Genomic DNA, 17,245 nt, shown 5'->3' with positions numbered 1-17,245 from the left:
ACCCTTTGCTCCCATAGCATCCCTTAGGCAGGGCCCAGTTGAAGAGCAGGGAGGTGACAGAGGAATGGGGGGCAGGCAGGACTGCAGAAGGCGATGCAGTGTCAAGAGAAGGCTTCTGCAACTGTTTAAACCACCATCAAAGAACTCCCCCAGCTCCAGATGTGTAAGTGGCTCCTCACACCTACCAGGGCACGCCTCACTCGTCTGTCCTACATTTGAAGCCCTTTCAAATTGGCTGCCATCCCTCTCTCATTTTCCACTGTTCCTCATCCCATGTCCATGGCTCCAGCCTGAGGGGCCCTTTGCTGATGCTGCCCAAGATTTCCCTTGTATGCAAACTTCCCAATTGTCTCTCCAAATTCTATCTACCCTCAGGGCCAGCTGAGGCATAAGTTGGGGCATGTCCAGTCTGGTCACCAACCATCCTGGTTTTCCCAGGACTTTTTCCGTTTAGTTCTGAAAGTCCAGTGTCCTGGGCAACACCCTAGCCTCAGGCAAACTGGGACAGTCAGTCACTCTAATGGCCGGCGAGAGAAGTTCTACCAATAACTGGCAATTAGCATCCCTCCACTTCCCAGCCTGAAATAGTGCTTACCATCTGTGCCAAATATTCTAAGTTCAATTCTATTGTCTTGCTTCTAGACTGCATGTTCTTTAAGGGCCAACGCTGTGTGTTCACAGGGGCGATATGGTACAAGGATTAAGAGCACAGGCTCTGGGGCCAGGCCTCCTGAGTTTGAATCCTAACCCCATCATACTTTATTTGTCTGCCTGGGGCAAGTTACTTAACTTCTCTGCGTCTCAGTTTCCTCATCTGAAAAGTGGGGGTAATAATAATATCTACCCTATAGGGTTGTAAGCATCAGTTGAGTTCTTACATGTAAAACACTATCCTGCAGATAGCGAGCCCTATGTAAATGTTAGCTGTCATTGTGGAGAACTGAGGGGCGAGATAGCTTGGATTTGAATTCTGGATTCTTCTGTATGAGGGAAGTTTGGTTTCCTCGTCTATAAAGTGGGTATACTCTTCCCTGCTTTGTGAGGCACCTACAGGAAAACCATGGGGAAGACCTTTGAAAACTAAAAGGGGAGCACAGGGGATAACAACGATTGTGACAGGCCTTGGCTATTACTACCTCCCTCAGAGCTTGGTATAAAGCCACTGTGGGTGCTCAACAAACAGCCTTTCCAATTCTGTTGACTTGAATTCAAGGCCAGCGGATTTCCAGGTTAAGAGCTGTGAAGGGCCACGGGCCATGAAGCATCAGCCAAACGGACAAATTTGGAGCTGCTGGCTGAGAGACCGAGTCTGGTAGTCTGGGGTCCAGTTTCTCTCTCTGGAATCAGAGCATGCCCAAGGCACATGTCTGCAGAGCAATTCAAAAGCAAACACAGGGGAAATCGGCAAAAATAGGTCTTGCAACCTAATTCTTTCCATTTATCTCTTGCCGCAGGGGGTCACAGGAGACTCAGGCACCTGTGTCCTGCAGCAGTTTCTGGAAGTGGGTATGTTATATAAAAGGCCTTCTCTCCCGAAGGCCTGCCGTCTGGAGGGCATCGCTGCCCCGTCTCGGTGGCGATCTGGGACCCCAGAGACTGGACCTGGGCAGCTCCCATAGTTCATGTTAACCCAAGAGCCTCTGTGCCTGCAGAAGGCTGAGCACCTTCCTGAGCTCTCTCACTCTCAGTCTCAGAGAAGGCGCTGGGTCTGATCCCCCTCGCTCCTGGCTTGGATATCGTGAGGACACTACTGAGCTCCCAGACGTCCACACTCGGGGACGAGCATTTCTCGAATGGGGGACTAGTGGGGCTCAGAGGGCCAACTCCTGTTCTTTGACTTTGGGCTGCAGTTTTGTCAGGGGACCTAGAATGAGACCAGCACTCCAGGAAGCGTGTGCGTGTGTGCGCGCATGTGTGTGCGTGTGTGTAGGGGCGGGCACACGCCCAGGCAGGGCCAGAGGAAAAGCGGCTATGGTAGAAAGGGCAAGGGGATGCTGGAGAAATGGAGCGTTCACTGTAAATTCCCTGTGGCATTCGAGGCACAGACAAGGCCAGGTTCAGGCACCCAGCGCACATGTCCTTCCTGTACCCTGTTCGTGGATTGCCACCCACCCAGTTCCTGCTTCCTCAAGTTCTAAGTCACTGCCCAGGAAAAGCCTACTGTGGGGGTATTGTCAGCCTGAGGAGAGAAAAGGAGTGTGACACAGTATCACTGACTCTGAGCTGGACGGGCAGGAATGTCCCTCTGTCCAGCCACGGGCGACCACCACCTCTCCGGGCAGCTCTTCTAGTTATTAAATGCATCGTATCTTCTGTAACTTCTACTCATTGGTGCTGGTTCCACCTCCCCTCATGTGACAGTCCTTTGCAGTATTCAGGCCAACTGTTGTGTTCCTACAAGCCTTTTCTTTTTAAGGCCAAACGTCCCCAGGTCTTTCAACTGTTCCTGCTACTAAATGCCTCTTTGACAACTGGACCACTGTTGTCTGTGCCACGGCAGGATGCTGGGCCTGTGGGCAAGGCGGAGGGACCCAGTAGGAAGGAACTGAGGAAGTGTACCGGGGGGTGGGGTTTATATTTAGAAGCACACCGAGCATCAAAGAGAGTAGAAGGAGAGGGTGGAAGGGAGGGAAGGATCTTGCCATGAGAATGCTTGTAAAGAGACCTTTCACTTCTGCTTGTATGGCAACCTTGAAGGAAAAATAGCACCATTGCAATCCACAAGGGAAGTTCTGTAGAGGGGTGCTGAGCACTGGGCCTCAGAGCTTCTCTTGTCCCAGGAAAGAATTTTGGGTGTTTGTGTGCCTCCCTGAGTCTGAGTCCAGGAGAAATCAGTTCACCACGGAAAGGGGGTTTTACAGAGGGCATCTTAATGCAGCCAGGCAACTCCTGGTTCCCTCTCCCCAGCCCAGGAATCGGGGCCGGTCAGATCCACTCTTCTCTGAGTACAAGAGGAAACCTGAGGAACACTCTTGGTTAGCCAGAGCCAGGGACAGAAGCTGGGGGTCTGGACAATGGAGCCTCTCAGGGATGGGGACACAGCGAGGCACCCCAAAGTGCCCCATTCAAACTGGGTCTGGATGTGACAGAACCGTCATGTCCATTAAAGGGCTGGGTCACGACTTGCGACTTCCACCAGGAAAGGAATGTCTGCAGCTGGTGCAGCACACGGTCAGGCGTGGACATGGGCGTGGCATGAGCCATGTGAACGGGGAGAGAGAGCCTGGGCTCCTTAGGAGCAGGAGTACCAGGCAGGTCTCCAGGAAGAAGACACGAAGCTAAAGCATGTGCTTCCGAGCCTACAACCCTTCTGTTTGGGGTCAGGGCACAATCCGCCCCTTGCTCTGAGAGGAGCACAGACGCTGAAACGCAGGTCCTCAGGTCTCAGAACTCACACCCATGTCTCAGACGGACCGGCCTGGTGAGGCACTGGGTTAGGGGCTCAGAGGTACACTGGAAAAACTTAGAAGTAATAATAAAATAAATGTAAGTACTATATTAATTATACATTAATATAAATAACGAAATAAAACTTAGAAAAAGTCCCTGTCATCCCAATGCTTTCTGAGGTGGGCTCCACTGCTATAGGGGAACGGCTCCGCACACGGGCCGCAGGCCCGGAGCAGCTGTGCGGCGGCCCGGCTGTGCTCGCAGGCCCGGGCGGCTCCGGCTGCTTTCAGCACTGGCTCTCCTGCCCTGGGCTTAGCTCTCCACCCAGTTCTCCCTCCTCCACGCCCAGGGAAAGGGGCACGGGAACATGGCTCCGCAGCAGGTGCCGGGGGTGGGGAGTGATCTGTGGTTGTCTGTCCAAAGCCCGCAGCGGGCAGACTGGCCTACAGCTTGCATTAGGCCCGGGATTCCTGTGCCACAGGCCCCGCTCCAGCCTAGCCCTGACTTCTGCTGCTGGTACTGAGGGCGGTGTAGATGACGGGCATCCAAGGGGGCGGCCAAAGTGATTCTTTCACGCTCCGTGGGCTCCTCCACTTGTGGAGTTTGTGTGGCGCTTCCTCTGCGTGGGAGGAGCGAAGGAGCTCTAAGTGGGGGTCAGTCATCGATCACCCAGAGATGATGCGTGTGGACATGTGTGTGTGTGTGTGTGTGGGGCGTGTGTGTGTGTGGACATATGTGAGTGTGGACGTGTGTGGGGCGTGTGTGTGTGGGGGCATGTGTGTGTGTGTGTGGACGTATGTGTGGGTGGACTGTGTGGGTGTGTGTGGAAATATCTGTGTATATGGGCATGTGGGGTACGTGTGTGTGGACATGTGTGGGTGTGTGGACATATATGCATGTGTGGGCATGTGTGGGTGTATGGGGTGTGTGTGTGTGGGGGGGCATGTGTGTGTGTGGTGTGTGTGTGTGGACGTGTGTGTGGCACGTGTGTGGGCGTGTGTGTGGACATGTGTGGGTGTGGGGGGGTGTGGGGGCATGTGTGTGGGTGTGTGTGTGTTGGCATGTGTGTGTGTGTGGGCATGTGTGTGTGGGGGCGTGTGTGTGTGTGGGGGTGTGTGTGTGTTTAGGGGCATATGTGTGTGAACATGTGTGTGTGGACATGTGTGGGTGTGTGTGGGCACGTGTTGTGGATGTGTGCGTGTGGGGGCATGTGTGTGGGCGGATGTGTGTGGACATGTGTGGGTGTGTGTGGGGGCATGTGTGTGGGTGGGTGTGTGGGCATGTGTGTGTTGACATGTGTGGGTGTGTGAATGTGTGTGTGTGTGGACATATGTGCGTGTGGACTGTGTGGGTGTGTGTGGAAATATGTGCATATATGGGCATGTGGGGTACGTGTGTGTGGACATGTGTGGATGTGTGTGGGGGCATGTCTGTGTGTGTGTGTGTGTGTGTGGACATATATGCGTGTGTGGGCGTACATATGTGTGTGTGTGGACACGTGTGGGTGTATGGGGTGTGTGTGTGGGGGCATGTGTGTGTGTGTGGACGTGTGTGTGTGTGGACATGTGTGGGTGTGGGGGTGTGTATGGGGGCATGTGTGTCGGTGGATGTGTGTTGGCATGTGTGTGTGTGTGGGCATGTGTGTGTGTGGGTGTGTGTGGGTGTGTGTGGGCGTGTGTGTGTGGATGTGTGTGTGGGGGTGTGTGTCGGGGCATGTGTGTGGGTGTGTGTGTGTGGACATGTGTGGGTGTGGGTGTGTGTGGGGGGGCATGTGTGTGGGTGGGTGTGTGGGCATGTGTGTGTTGACATGTGTGGGTGTGTGAGTGTGTGTGGGCATGTGTGTGTGTGTGGATGTGTGTGTGCATATGTGCATGTGTGGACATGTGTGGAGTGTGTGTGGAAATGTGTGTGTGCGTGTGTGTGTACATATGTGCATGTGTGGTGTGTGGGGCATGTGTGGGGCACTGCTGACCGGTGCAGCGCCAGCCCCGGTGACAACACTGTCAGCCATATGCCTCTTCTAGGCCAGGAGGAGGCACTGGGTGAGGGTGGGTTTCCTCTGGCTTCTGAGGCTGAGCAAGCACATAGCACAAAACGAGGGGCACTACTTCTTCCAATTTCAGGCTTGAGAGTGAAAGAAATCAGAGAAAAGAGACGGGCAGACAGAGCAGAGAGAGAGAGAGAGAGAGAGAGAGAGAGAGACAGAGAGAGTGCGTTGCTCAGGTTGCATTACCTTAAGGATAATTTCTAAGGTAAAGATACTAGTGAAGACATAGTCTGCATTGCCTAGGATCTGAAAAATAAGCACAATTGGATTAGTGGCTCTGTGAGTGAACTGGACACCAACAGGAGCATGTGTGTTAGCGAAAGACAGCAGCAGAGAGCCAGTGCCCACACGAGCAGGACAGGAAGAGGAGGAGAGGGTACGGAGTTTACCTTCAGAGCAATTTCAACGGTGAAAATGGTAGTAAAAACAATATCAAAATAAAATAGAATCTGCAAAACAAAAAGAAACAGGTGGGGATGGAGTGGAGAAGGGAGGACAGTGGAATGGGTAGGGGGAGAGGTCAGTGATGTTCACCAGAAAAGGAATCACACTTCAAAACCACGACACGCATCTCTTGAGCCTTTCCAGGTGGAGAGAGACAGAAATGAGTTAGGAGATGAGGGGCATAACACAGCATCGGATCCTGAAGTGGGGCTGGCCTCAGGCAGCTTAGTGGCTCTGGATGAAGTCCCCAGATAGTGAGGGATGCTTCCAGGGCAGGCCTCAGCTGGTCTTGGGTCTGGACAGTGTCTGGTTGGATGCTTTTCTCATTAATCCAGTTTATTAAGAAACCCAAATTAACACTGGAATGCTTGTCAAAAGGACAGAGAGTGGGGTTTGCTTTTCTTTTTTTGTAGGAAGATGCAAAATGCTTAACTCACACTGGCGTGACTCAGGTAGCTTCTCATCTTGGTAGAAATCTATACTGGTGTTGTGTCCTTTGAGGCATGGAGGGCACATCCTCCAGGTGAGGCCTCCCCAGGCTGGGGGAAGGCTACATGGTTTCATGCTTCATTATATCTCAGGTGGTGGATCAGAGCTAGGGCTAAGACCTTGCTCAGTAAGAAAGCTCTGGACCAAGCAGTCTGCAGGACCACCAAGTGGCTCGGCACGGCTATGGCTTTAGATTGGTGGGCTCCTCTCTTCATGCCCAGCTGGTTGGGATTTGACAAAGTTTTGAGGCTTCAAGATATAGCAATTCTTATTCTAGCCTTTAATGATGTTCACCAGAGCCTTGGGTGGGTCTCCAAATTTAGTCTTCTACTCTACCAAAGGTCACTGAGGCTCTTTTATATAAGGTCAGCCTTATCACTGACACCTATTTGCCAATGCTCCCCACCCAACTAATGATTAGGACTGGTCAGAGTATACAGGGAGCAAGGCAGGAAGTCAGTGGCTACTCTTTACTAAGTTTATAGGGACCCAGAGCTTCATGGGGAACATCCACAGGGCAATGAAAGTCCTGACCTTTGCCAATCCGGCCAGCCTGAGGCATTGGGTACATATTTTCTTACTTGCTTGTGGTCCTAAGACGGGTTTCTGCCAAAGCCCTAATCTCTTAAAGAAATGATTATTGTGCATCTGACTATGAGATTTGGAATTGGGCTCTTGATTGAACAATGAGGTCACAACAGAAGCTGTGGGCCCAGTCCTAGTCCCGGGAACAAGGGGTGCAGAGGACAAAGGGAATGCATACATGGTTCCTGAAGGAGGTGTGCTGGACGGGATCCTCAGCAGCCAGGGAAATGCTGCTGAGCAGAATGAAGAAGAGAATCAGGTTGGTGAAGATCGTGTCATTGACAATGCGGTGGCACTGGAGGCGAAATCTGCATGGGGAGGAGGAGAAAGGAGGGAAACATGTCAGAAAGGCAAGGGAAGCAGCTCCCTGGGTCTCAGGAGCCTCAACCCCTTCGCTCAGCTTGCAAAAGGTGCTTGTTTCTTTAGGGAGTCGGCTCTTTAGCCTGAAGTCTCACTGCTGCTGGGTAACGACAACCACAACTGCTGACCCCACTACGATGCGCATCTGTACAGAACTGTGTAGTTCTCATGCACGTTTGGCACTCAACAGTACACTTTTGACATTTTGGAGGGTTACATATGAAACCTTTGGGAATCTCTAAATTTTCCAATACTGCTAGGACATTAACAACCGGCTTTTGTTTGGGGACTTCTTTTTCCCATCATTAAAAAAATCACTTTATAAGATCTACTTCATATTTTATGAATAAGGGAGAAAAGAGCCATGCAGAGACGTGGATACTGAGAAGCTGGCTAAGAATACACTCTGGCTAGCTGATTTGCTCCTGTGTAATAGCTTCAACGCATGCAATTCAATCACGCCCCTCAGCCCAATACAAAGAACAACACATGTGGCCCTCTGGGCACTCATTGACAGTACCACAAATACTAGATCCTTGAATGCCAAGGGTGTCTTATATACTATCTCATCGTGACAATGGCCTAGGAAGGGAGATATGGGTGTTATTATCATCTTCATTTTACAGATAAAAACATTGAAACTCAGGAAGGAGAGGTGTGCCCAGAAACACAGCCTGTAGAGTGAGGGAATGAGGGCTTGAACCCAGGCCTTCGGATCTCGGCTCCTGGTGTTGCAGTTCACTAAATGCTCTGAGAGACCCTGCTGCTGCAGAAGCACCAAATCCTGGAAAGGACAAATCTTTTGAGACAATTCTGCTTTCATGAGAGTCAGGAGTGGTCTACAATGATCATCCCCTTCAAACAAACAAACAAATCCACTGAGCTGGGGTTTGTGTGACAGGGAGCCAGGAAAGGCAGAGCTGCTGGAGGACAGACATCAGTATCAGCACTGCTGTCAGGAAACTGCATTTCAAGCCAGTTTTGAGGGGGCACAGGGGAGCGTGGCACTCCAAGCTGAGCCAACACCCTCAAGGGGCATCTAGAAGAAAGCTTCCCAATCCTAATTTAAGTCCACAGGAATCTCACCAATTAAGATGAAGTATTGAAGTCACAATCATTAAACACACAAGAAGATAAGCCATTAAGATGGGAAATCAGAAGAAACAACAAAGAAGTGATTTAGACCCCTCAAAGACTGTGTATATTGGAAATATCACATGAAGAATATGGAACAACTATATTTGAAATATTTAATGAAATAAGGGACTTGATCATAAAGATGATAAATCACAAGAAACTGTTAGATATAGACAGATGGATCTGGAAAATCAAGCAACAAATGGAACTGTCTGAAATGAAAAAGTATAACAGTTGATATAAAAACTAGTTTAAACAATAATATAGATAAAGTTGAAGGGAGAATTAAGAAATTGGAAGATATATCTGAAGAAATTACCCAGAATACCAAAGACAGACAAGGAGATGAAAGATATGCACGACACATTAAGAGACAGGGAGGATAGAACAAGAAGGTTTAACATATGTCTAATTGGAGTACCAGAAGGAAAGAACAGAATGAATGAAGGAGAGACAATATTTAAAGAGATTATGGCTGCAATTTTGCAAGAATTATCAATCCAATTCTAGTTTTTAGTGTTGTTCAAGAACTGAAGAAAAATATAAATCTATAGATTTGGGACGCCTGTCATACTCTAAGCAGGATAAATGGAAAGAAACCCATGCCCAGACACATGGTAGTTAATCTGCACAGCACCAAAGGCAACAGAAGATGTTAAGGCAACTAGAGATAACGGGCAGACTACCTACACGGGAATGATAGCTGGTATGACAGCTGACTTGACAGCAGTGGAATAATAAAGTTAACTTGCTGAGGGGCAAAACCTGTCAACCTAAAATTGTGGACACAGCAAAACTATCTTTCAAGAACAAGAAATGAAAACAACTGGGGCCGGCCTGGTGGTGTAGTGGTTAAGTTCATGTGCTCCACTTCGGGAGCCTGGGGTTCACAGGTTAGGATCCTGGGTGTGCACCGATGCACCGCTTGTCAAGCCATGCTGTGGCAGCGTCCCATATAAAGTAGAGGAAGATGGGCACAGATGTTATCCCAGGGCCAATCTCCCTCAGCAAAAAGAGGAGGATTGGCATCGGATGTTAGCTCAGGGCCGGTCTTCCTCACAAAAAAAAAAAAAAAAGAAATGAAAACAATTACAGATAGACAGAGGCCAAATGAACTTACCATAAAGGAACTAAAAGAACTTCTAAAGAGTGTACTTTAGGTAGAAAGAAAATGATTGCACGATGGACTGAAATGCATGACAAACTGGTAGACAAACACAACGGTAAGTTGTAGGTAATTCCAAGCATACACTGTCTGTATAACAATAACGATAGCGGTAATTCTGTCCACCTTGTTGGGTTAAACATAAAGGTAAGGGCGAAAGTATTAACCAATAATAACATCTCAGGCAGAAGGGGCTGAGAGGAGTTAAAATAGTCTAAGCTCCCTCTATTTTGCAGGAGGAGAATTAGGATATTGTGCAACTTCAGACTTGAAGTTAAATAGACTTAGTAAATTACCAAGGGTAATCACCAAAAGAATAGAAATAGAGTTCACACATTTCAAAACATGGAGAGAAAAATAAACACAGGTCTTCTGACTTGGGGTCCAGGACTCGTCTCCCTAAATGAGTGCCTGTTTACACAAGTTGTGAGGACTTGGGAGCATCCCAGGCTCCGCCCAGAGTTTGGGGGATGCCGGCAGCTGCTGGGCGTGCATCACAGAGCGCAGAGCCCACCCTCCCGCCATTCTCACACACCTGTTGTTGGAGCTGAAGATGAAAAATGCACTGGCTTCTGGCATGGGCACTGCCTTTTCCTTAAGGTGCAGCTCAGAGAGTGGTCGTGGGCGGGGGCCCACAGGCATCTCAGGCTCCTCCTCATCCTCTTCTCCTGTAAGAAAAAAAGCACCATTCTAAATAGCTCCACTACTCCCACTTATTTTTACCAATGTGCTGCCTACTTCCAGATACCTTCCTACTGACAAGAATCAAGTCATCATTTGCATCTCTAAAACGTAGGGTAGCAACCCAGACAGACACTCAGCTGTCTCCCCGTGGCACTGCTGGAGCTCATCTGTGTTAGGAAAAGACTTTCCTGGGAGCACACGATAAGGGGGTTGTAAGCAGGGTGAACAACATGTCCTGGTTTGTCCGGGACTGTCCAGTCCAGTTGTCTAAACAGAAATTCCCACACCCCAGGAAATCCCTCAGTCCCAGGCAAATTGGGATGAGTTGTAAGGCACTGGACACAGTGACCAGGTGAGACTAAGGCATTGCCAGATGTACTTGTCCATCTGAGTCGCAGGTAGGGAAAGAGCATGGCTTAGCTGCCTTGTGGGATCCCTTGCAAACAACCCCATCCATGAAGGTTCCAGGAGTTTAAAATCAACACTCTCCCCATTCCTGAAAATACAAAAAAAATCGCATGCTGTAGGGATAATAGGGTAATAATGCTGACCGCAACAGGCCCTTCATTCAAAGGTCTAGACACGGACACCCATTAAAGAAGCTCCTTCGTTCTCCCGGCCAGTTGCTACATTTAATGTGGACCAGAGCCACATGGCTTATTCCTTTGCTTGCAAGCTCACTGCCTGTGGAAGGAAACCACTGCCCGTCCTGTTCTGGTCAAACGTATTTAAAAATGTTTACAAGGGGAATGGAGTTATGAGCATGGACTCTCCAGCCAGTGCTTTGATCCAAATCTTGGCTCCCTCTCTTTCGGGCTACGGGTGTTTGTTTGGTCTCTCTGTGCCCTAGCTTCTCCATCTGTAAGATGGGATAATAGTACATACATGCCGCAGGATGGTGCCTGGCACATAGCAAGTGTTGTATAAACGTCAGGGGTTGTTATTACTATCTCTACCCATGGGAGAGACTCTTATCCTGTAAATCAGTGCTCAGCATCTTTCTCAGTCTGAGCTTTGCCTGCTGTTATTCCCTGACAAACTTCCCACTCACATCAAACTATTTTCTGAACACTCATTGTAGTGGGTTGAATGTTGTCCTCCCGAAATTCATGCCCACCCAGAACCTCAGAATGTGACAATTTTGAAAGTAGGGTCTTTGCACATGTAATTAGTTATGATGAAGTCACAGTGGACTAGGGTGGGCCCGAAATCCAAGGACTGGTGTCCTTATAAGGAGAGACACAGAGACACGCAGAGGGAAGAAGGCCGTGTGAAGACGGAGGCAGAGATAGGAGCCACGCAGCCGCAAGCCAGAGAGCACCAAGGATCGCTGGCCGCCAGAGGCTAGGAAGAGGCCAGGAGAGATTCTCTCTAGAGCCTTCAGAGGGAGCGTGGCCCTGCTGACACCTTGATTCCAGACTTCCAGCCTCCAGAAGTGTGAGAAAACAAATTTCTGTTGTTTTAAGCCACCCAGTTTGTGGTAATTTGTTATGGCAGCCCCAGGAATACACTGTGGGTGAATACACAGGCTATGCGCTTTCTCCTTTCCTCACGCTCTCTCCCCATTTGACCTGCCCTCACCTCCCTCTCTGCAGAGCTATACGGACTCCCACTTCAGGCAGCATCATTCACCTGGCTCTCCTGAGTTCCTGGGCTCTAGGGAATGATTTTCGTGTGAATTCCAGGAGCACCTTTGGCCTCCTGTGTTAACTTGGCACTCAGCACACAATACCTCGGACGCCTGTGTTAAATATATCTGTTCCATCTCTTTATGTGCTGAAGACCCTGGAGAGAGAAACCATGCCTGGCACAGAGTAGCCCTTGCTTCTTGATGATTAAACTGCCACACCGACATTAGCTTTATAAGGAAGGAGACTTTGCAAAAGAAGAAAGTCAGGTGGAGACTAAGCTGGTTGGAAAGATAGCTACAGGAAGTTCATCTTACGACCAGCCATGCCTCTGCATGCTCTCTCTTCTTCTGGCTAAGATGAAGCCAGGTGGCACAGAGAAAAAATGCCTGGCACAGAAAGTGGTTTTTTATCAAGCAAGAAGTGTTTAGGGACCCAAGGCTTTTTTGGAGGACCAGCAGAACATAGGCATAAATCAGATTCTTTCCCTAGAGGAATTAGAGCTGACCACAAGGCAATGGATATTTTCAGCAGAAGAGAGGCACAAGATGAAAAACTGTGTACAGGCCAAAGGTTGAAGCTTTTTAACCAAACCTTGGTATGTAAAACAAAGGTAAAGTCTTCTATTAAAGAAAAAAGTAAAAGCAGAACTGGCCTAAATCAAGAAATTTACAAGTGAAATTTAACTGAGAAGGATCTTAAATTCCTGCCTAGGAGTTTGTATTCTTTTCAGTTTTGCCGTAAATGACCCAATATTTTATTATTCATAATAATTTGATAACAGGTAATTTAATGCTTATTCAAATAATTCATGTTTCTAGAAAACCATATTTACTAGCTTTGTGCTTTTCTAAGTTCCTAATGAAGAATTTTACATGCTCTTTCATCTGCAGTAGACTGCCTCACTGTTTCTGAAGTTCTACATCCATTTCCATTTCCAGGGAGAAGCAAGGCGGCTGATCCCCTCAGACCCACACAGCTGAAGCTCAGAGGAAACTGCTTCTGAAAAACAAACCTGAGCTTGTCCAGGGACAAAAATCGGACAGCAGGAGATGCTCTGCATGCACCACGTATAAGGAGAGAGGTTCGCAGATTAGGGGAAGTCAGGTCAAGTTCATTTTGGGGGTTGGCAGCTGAGCCATCTGGACTCCCACCCCCAAATGCCAGCAGGATCCCTCGGCAATCTTTTCTCATCCCTGTTCCTGGAGGTTTGGAAAGTGTGATAAGTACGGTATGGCTGCACCCTGGAGTTGCTGCTGCTTCCCTGAGGGCAGGTTCCAGCAGGAGCTCCCTGTCCTACCCTTGGTCCTTGGTGACCTTGGCCCTCCCTATTTGATACTCATTGTCACCTCTGGGATTTTGCTCATGGCTGATTAAAATAAAAACATTATTTTTCACATCTAGTGCCTACAGCACACTGAACACAAAGCCATGGTTCTTGCCCTCAAGGAGCTTACAGTTTTTATTGTGGCCCCAGAGTCTTCTAGCAGCTAAAGGTAATGCAGGTAATGCATGATTGGTAACGGAGAATCCTGGGAGAGAAGGCCGAGAATGCACCCTGTGGTGGGTACCTTCTCTTTGCTTTGTTGTTAGTGCTGTCAGGTCGATTCTGACTCCCTGCCTGGTCTTTTTGTGCCATCCTCTCACCTTCTGGCACTATAGCAGACAATGCTCTGCTACCGTTCACAGGGTTTTCACGGCCAATTTTCTCAGAGGTAGGTGGCCAGGTCCTTCTTCCCAGTTTATCTTAGTCTGGAAGCTCTGCTGAAACCTGTCCACCATGGGTGACCCTGCTGGTATTTGAAATACCAGTGGCAGAGCTTCCAGCATCACAGCTGCGCTGCAGTCATCACAGTATGACAACTGATAGACGGGTGGTGTGGTTCCCTGACCGGGAAATGAATCCGGGCCTCGGCAGTGAGAACGTGGAATCTTAACCACTAGACTGCCAGGGCCGGCCTCTCTTTGCTGGCTCAACTGAAGAACCTCAGTCACCATTCATTCCTTGTTCTTTCTCTTCAACTCCTAAGCCACTAATAAGTCCAGTGGGCCCCATCTGCAAAATGCGCCCCAAGGCCTGCCATTTCTCTGTGTCTCAGCACCATCACCCCGGCCCAAGCTGCTATCACCTCTCCCCTGGACTCCTGCACTAGTGTCCCCACTGTCTCCAGTCCGATTCTTGACCATCTGCTGCCCTTTTTTCAGAAGGCAGCCTGAGTGAGTTTTTTAAAAAAGTATGTCAGCCATCGGATCATGTCCGCCTCTGACTGAGGTGTTTCTCCACTGCGTCAGGTCAGACCCGAACCTCTCGCGGGCCCTTTGAGGCCCCAGCCCGCCTGCGCCCACCCAGCCCCTGTCGCACGCCCTGCCCTCTCCCCTGTGTTCTCTGCTCCACATTCGCTGGCCTCTTTGGACCCCTTGGCAGACAAGTGCATTCCGCCGAAGAGATTCTGCTCTGCTAGTCCCTCCACCTAGAAAGCTCTTCCTTCCGATTTCCATGACTAATTCCTTTGACTCATTCAGGTTCCAGCCCAAAGGTCACATCCTCAAAGAGGCCTTTACTGCCACACAGCCAAAGCAGACCCACCCCACCCAGTAACTCTAACACAGCCCTTGGTCTCAGTATCTTCATGTCACTTACTACTACCTGATGTTATCTTTTTGGTTGGTTTGCTTTCTTGCTCGTTGTCTGTCTCCCCACTGAAATGTAAGCTCCAGGGAGCAGCGGCCTGCTCTGTCTTGCCCACAGGTGTATCCCTGGTGCCTGCCACAGTGCCTGCACACGGCAGGTGCTTCATAAGTAGATGTTAAGTGAATGAATGTTTCCAAGGTTTCTTCCGGCTCTGTGTCTATGACCATTGTGTGGTCCTGAAGTAACCGCTTCTCTCTCCAACTCCCTGAACTCAAAACCCAGTCGAGACCACCCTTCTCCATGAAGCCGCTCCGACCACCCTCCGACCTCACTGCTCTCCTCCTCGAGCCCCTTGCAGCAGTTCAAGCTTCCTCCACAACATTTGGTACCGTGCTAGACATTCTCTGGTGTTGTCCACATTTCTTCTTCATGTGTACTTATTAATTTTAAGTCCTTAGTGACTCTTAAGAACATCTGTATGTTCACTCAACTAAACTGATTGATTAAATAAAACCACAATCTAAGCACAATGCTTTCCTTCCTAGGTGAGTAGCTGTTTCTAGAATTTAGTATATACTAAGCTGGGAGGTTAAAACCAACTGGTGAGCTTTGGAGATTAAATGGAGAGAGAAGGACTGACGGGCCACCGCTGGCCTGTATGGCTGCTTCATGTGAATTAGAAAGAGGCCCCTCGGGTGTTCACGCGAGGGCAGAGGCCCTGGCTAGCAAAGTGCAGGCTGGAGTTCAGCTCCCACTTGGCCGTCCAACACATACCTTTGGGTATAACCTGGACAAGCAAACACAGCAGCCTGGAGAGGGGGATAAAGGCAGAGGAGAGAGTAGGAAGCGAGAGTGAGCAGGAGGGAGCAGGAGACTGTGCTCTGGCACTGTGCCTGTTCTCTCTGGAAGTCTGGCTGAAAGTGGGGCAGGAGGAAGGCTCACCAGTGCTGCCTCCTGAGGGGCATCTGCATGAAGTGGGTGCAGCAGGGGCCAGCTGCCCAGAGGAGAGAAAGCAGAAGGGGCAGTGGTTGGGAGGACAATGGTGGATCAGGCTCTTCGCCTTTCAAAGTTCAGAAGACAAGCAGGTGGGAATGAGAGATTGACAAGAACAGACACAACAGGTCAAGTGACCTTTGAGGAGTCTTTGGCGGCTTCTGCTGCACCTGGTCCTAAAGCGTCCAGGAGTTGACCTGCAGACACAGGGAAGGGAGGAGCTGGGAGGCAGAGGTTCACTCAGCCTTGGAGGAAGGGGGAAGTGCAGAGCCACTAGCTTTAAGAGCAGACTGTCCTTGTGTGAGAAAACGGAAACCAGGGACAGTAAACAAATGGGGGGCCCTAGGAGCTGGCTTTAAAGGCTTGAGTGGTGGTGGTGGGCTGAGGCAGGACAGCCTCAATTATCTATGGACCAGAGGTAGGAGATGCTTGGGACCAAGAGAACGAAGGCATGGATCTGGAGGAGGTTAGAGAAGGGAGGCCACAGGATCCGGGAAAAGGACACACTCTAAAAATTCTAAAGAATCCTGAGGAATCAGCAGAGTGTGGGAATAGTTTTTCAGTTTAAAAGCAAAACCATTCCAAGAATTCTGAAAGCCAGGTCAACGGAGAGACGTTTCTATGATGGCCAATATGGTGACAATATCCTCATTAGTCCTTTTTCCCCTTGACCTGCTTCTCTTTGATTTCATTAGAGCAACAAAGAAGAGAAAAGCCACGAGTGTATTTAAATAATGAAATCTGAGGTTATTGTCCTAGGTGTGCCCGCTTCACCGCTTAGTAGAAGGACCAGGGACGGATGGCCCGACTGCAGTGGGGTGATGTGAGAACAGACCCTCTAATCTGGCTCTCGCGCTGCTGTGTGCTGTGTGCTGTTGTGTGCTATGTGCAGGGAAGCCGCCTCCTGGAGTCCCAGGCCAGATGGGACAGGCTCTGCTCAGGGCCTGGAGGGATTTGTTTTATTACTGTCTTTCTTTTTAAGCTTTAAAAATACACACACGAGTAGAGAGACCCGTGTGGTGAACCTCCACACTCAGTTTCAACAACTACTGACAGTTTGCCCATCTTGCGTCATTTACCTTCCCGGCCTCCATTTTCTGTCGTTGGAGTATTTTAATGCAACTTCTGAACATTTTAGACTCCAGCCATAAACACTTCAACATACAAAAAATAGAACTAGGATAATATTATTTTACTAACAAGATTAAGAAAAACTACTTAAAACCATTTAGTTCCCAGTCCATATTCAATTTTCCTCAATTATCTCAAAAATGTCATTTTAAAGTTGATTCGTTCATTCAGGATGAAGACAAGATCTTCCCATTGCATTTGGTCAGTTTCTCTAGTATGTCTTCGAAATTCTGTAACGTTTACACCAAAAGGGTTTAAGACTTCAAAAGGCTTAGTGCCTGGCCCCTGGAAACGCCCTTCCTGCTCTTCTCTCTGTCCAGGCCCCGGGAAGCCCAAGCCCCCTTCCCTTGCAGGGCAGTGAGTGAGGATGGAACCACCACAGGGAGCCTGCTTCCCAGGGACGACAGAAGGTGGCTATTGGTGCCCTGCTGGAAGAACAGCAGAGAACCAGCGGAGGGAGAGCAAAAAGGAAAACCTAGTTTTGCTCATAAATATAGAAGGTTTTCAGGCACCTAAAGTGGTTAGCAATCCTCATATAGCCTTACCTCCACAGGAAGGAA

The 17,245-nt window shown here is 49.2% G+C and overlaps 1 protein-coding gene across 1 annotated transcript in view; it reads right to left on the bottom strand.

Moving 5' to 3' along the window:
• Positions 1-17,245, bottom strand: part of CACNA1C (calcium voltage-gated channel subunit alpha1 C) — a 638,289-nt gene that overhangs the window by 102,698 nt on the left and 518,346 nt on the right. The window contains exons 19-21 of the mRNA XM_058559143.1: positions 10,153-10,285; positions 7,134-7,263; positions 5,624-5,683 (exon numbers count right to left, since the gene is read on the bottom strand). Of these exons, the coding sequence (XP_058415126.1) occupies positions 5,624-5,683; positions 7,134-7,263; positions 10,153-10,285 (323 nt within the window). The remainder of the gene's footprint in view (positions 1-5,623; positions 5,684-7,133; positions 7,264-10,152; positions 10,286-17,245) is intronic.

This window comes from Diceros bicornis, chromosome 17 (assembly GCF_020826845.1).
Source record: "Diceros bicornis minor isolate mBicDic1 chromosome 17, mDicBic1.mat.cur, whole genome shotgun sequence".
NCBI classification, from domain to species: domain Eukaryota; kingdom Metazoa; phylum Chordata; class Mammalia; order Perissodactyla; family Rhinocerotidae; genus Diceros; species Diceros bicornis.
Note: the sequence above shows the minus strand (reverse complement) of the source record. Positions and strands in the feature narration are given on the sequence as shown.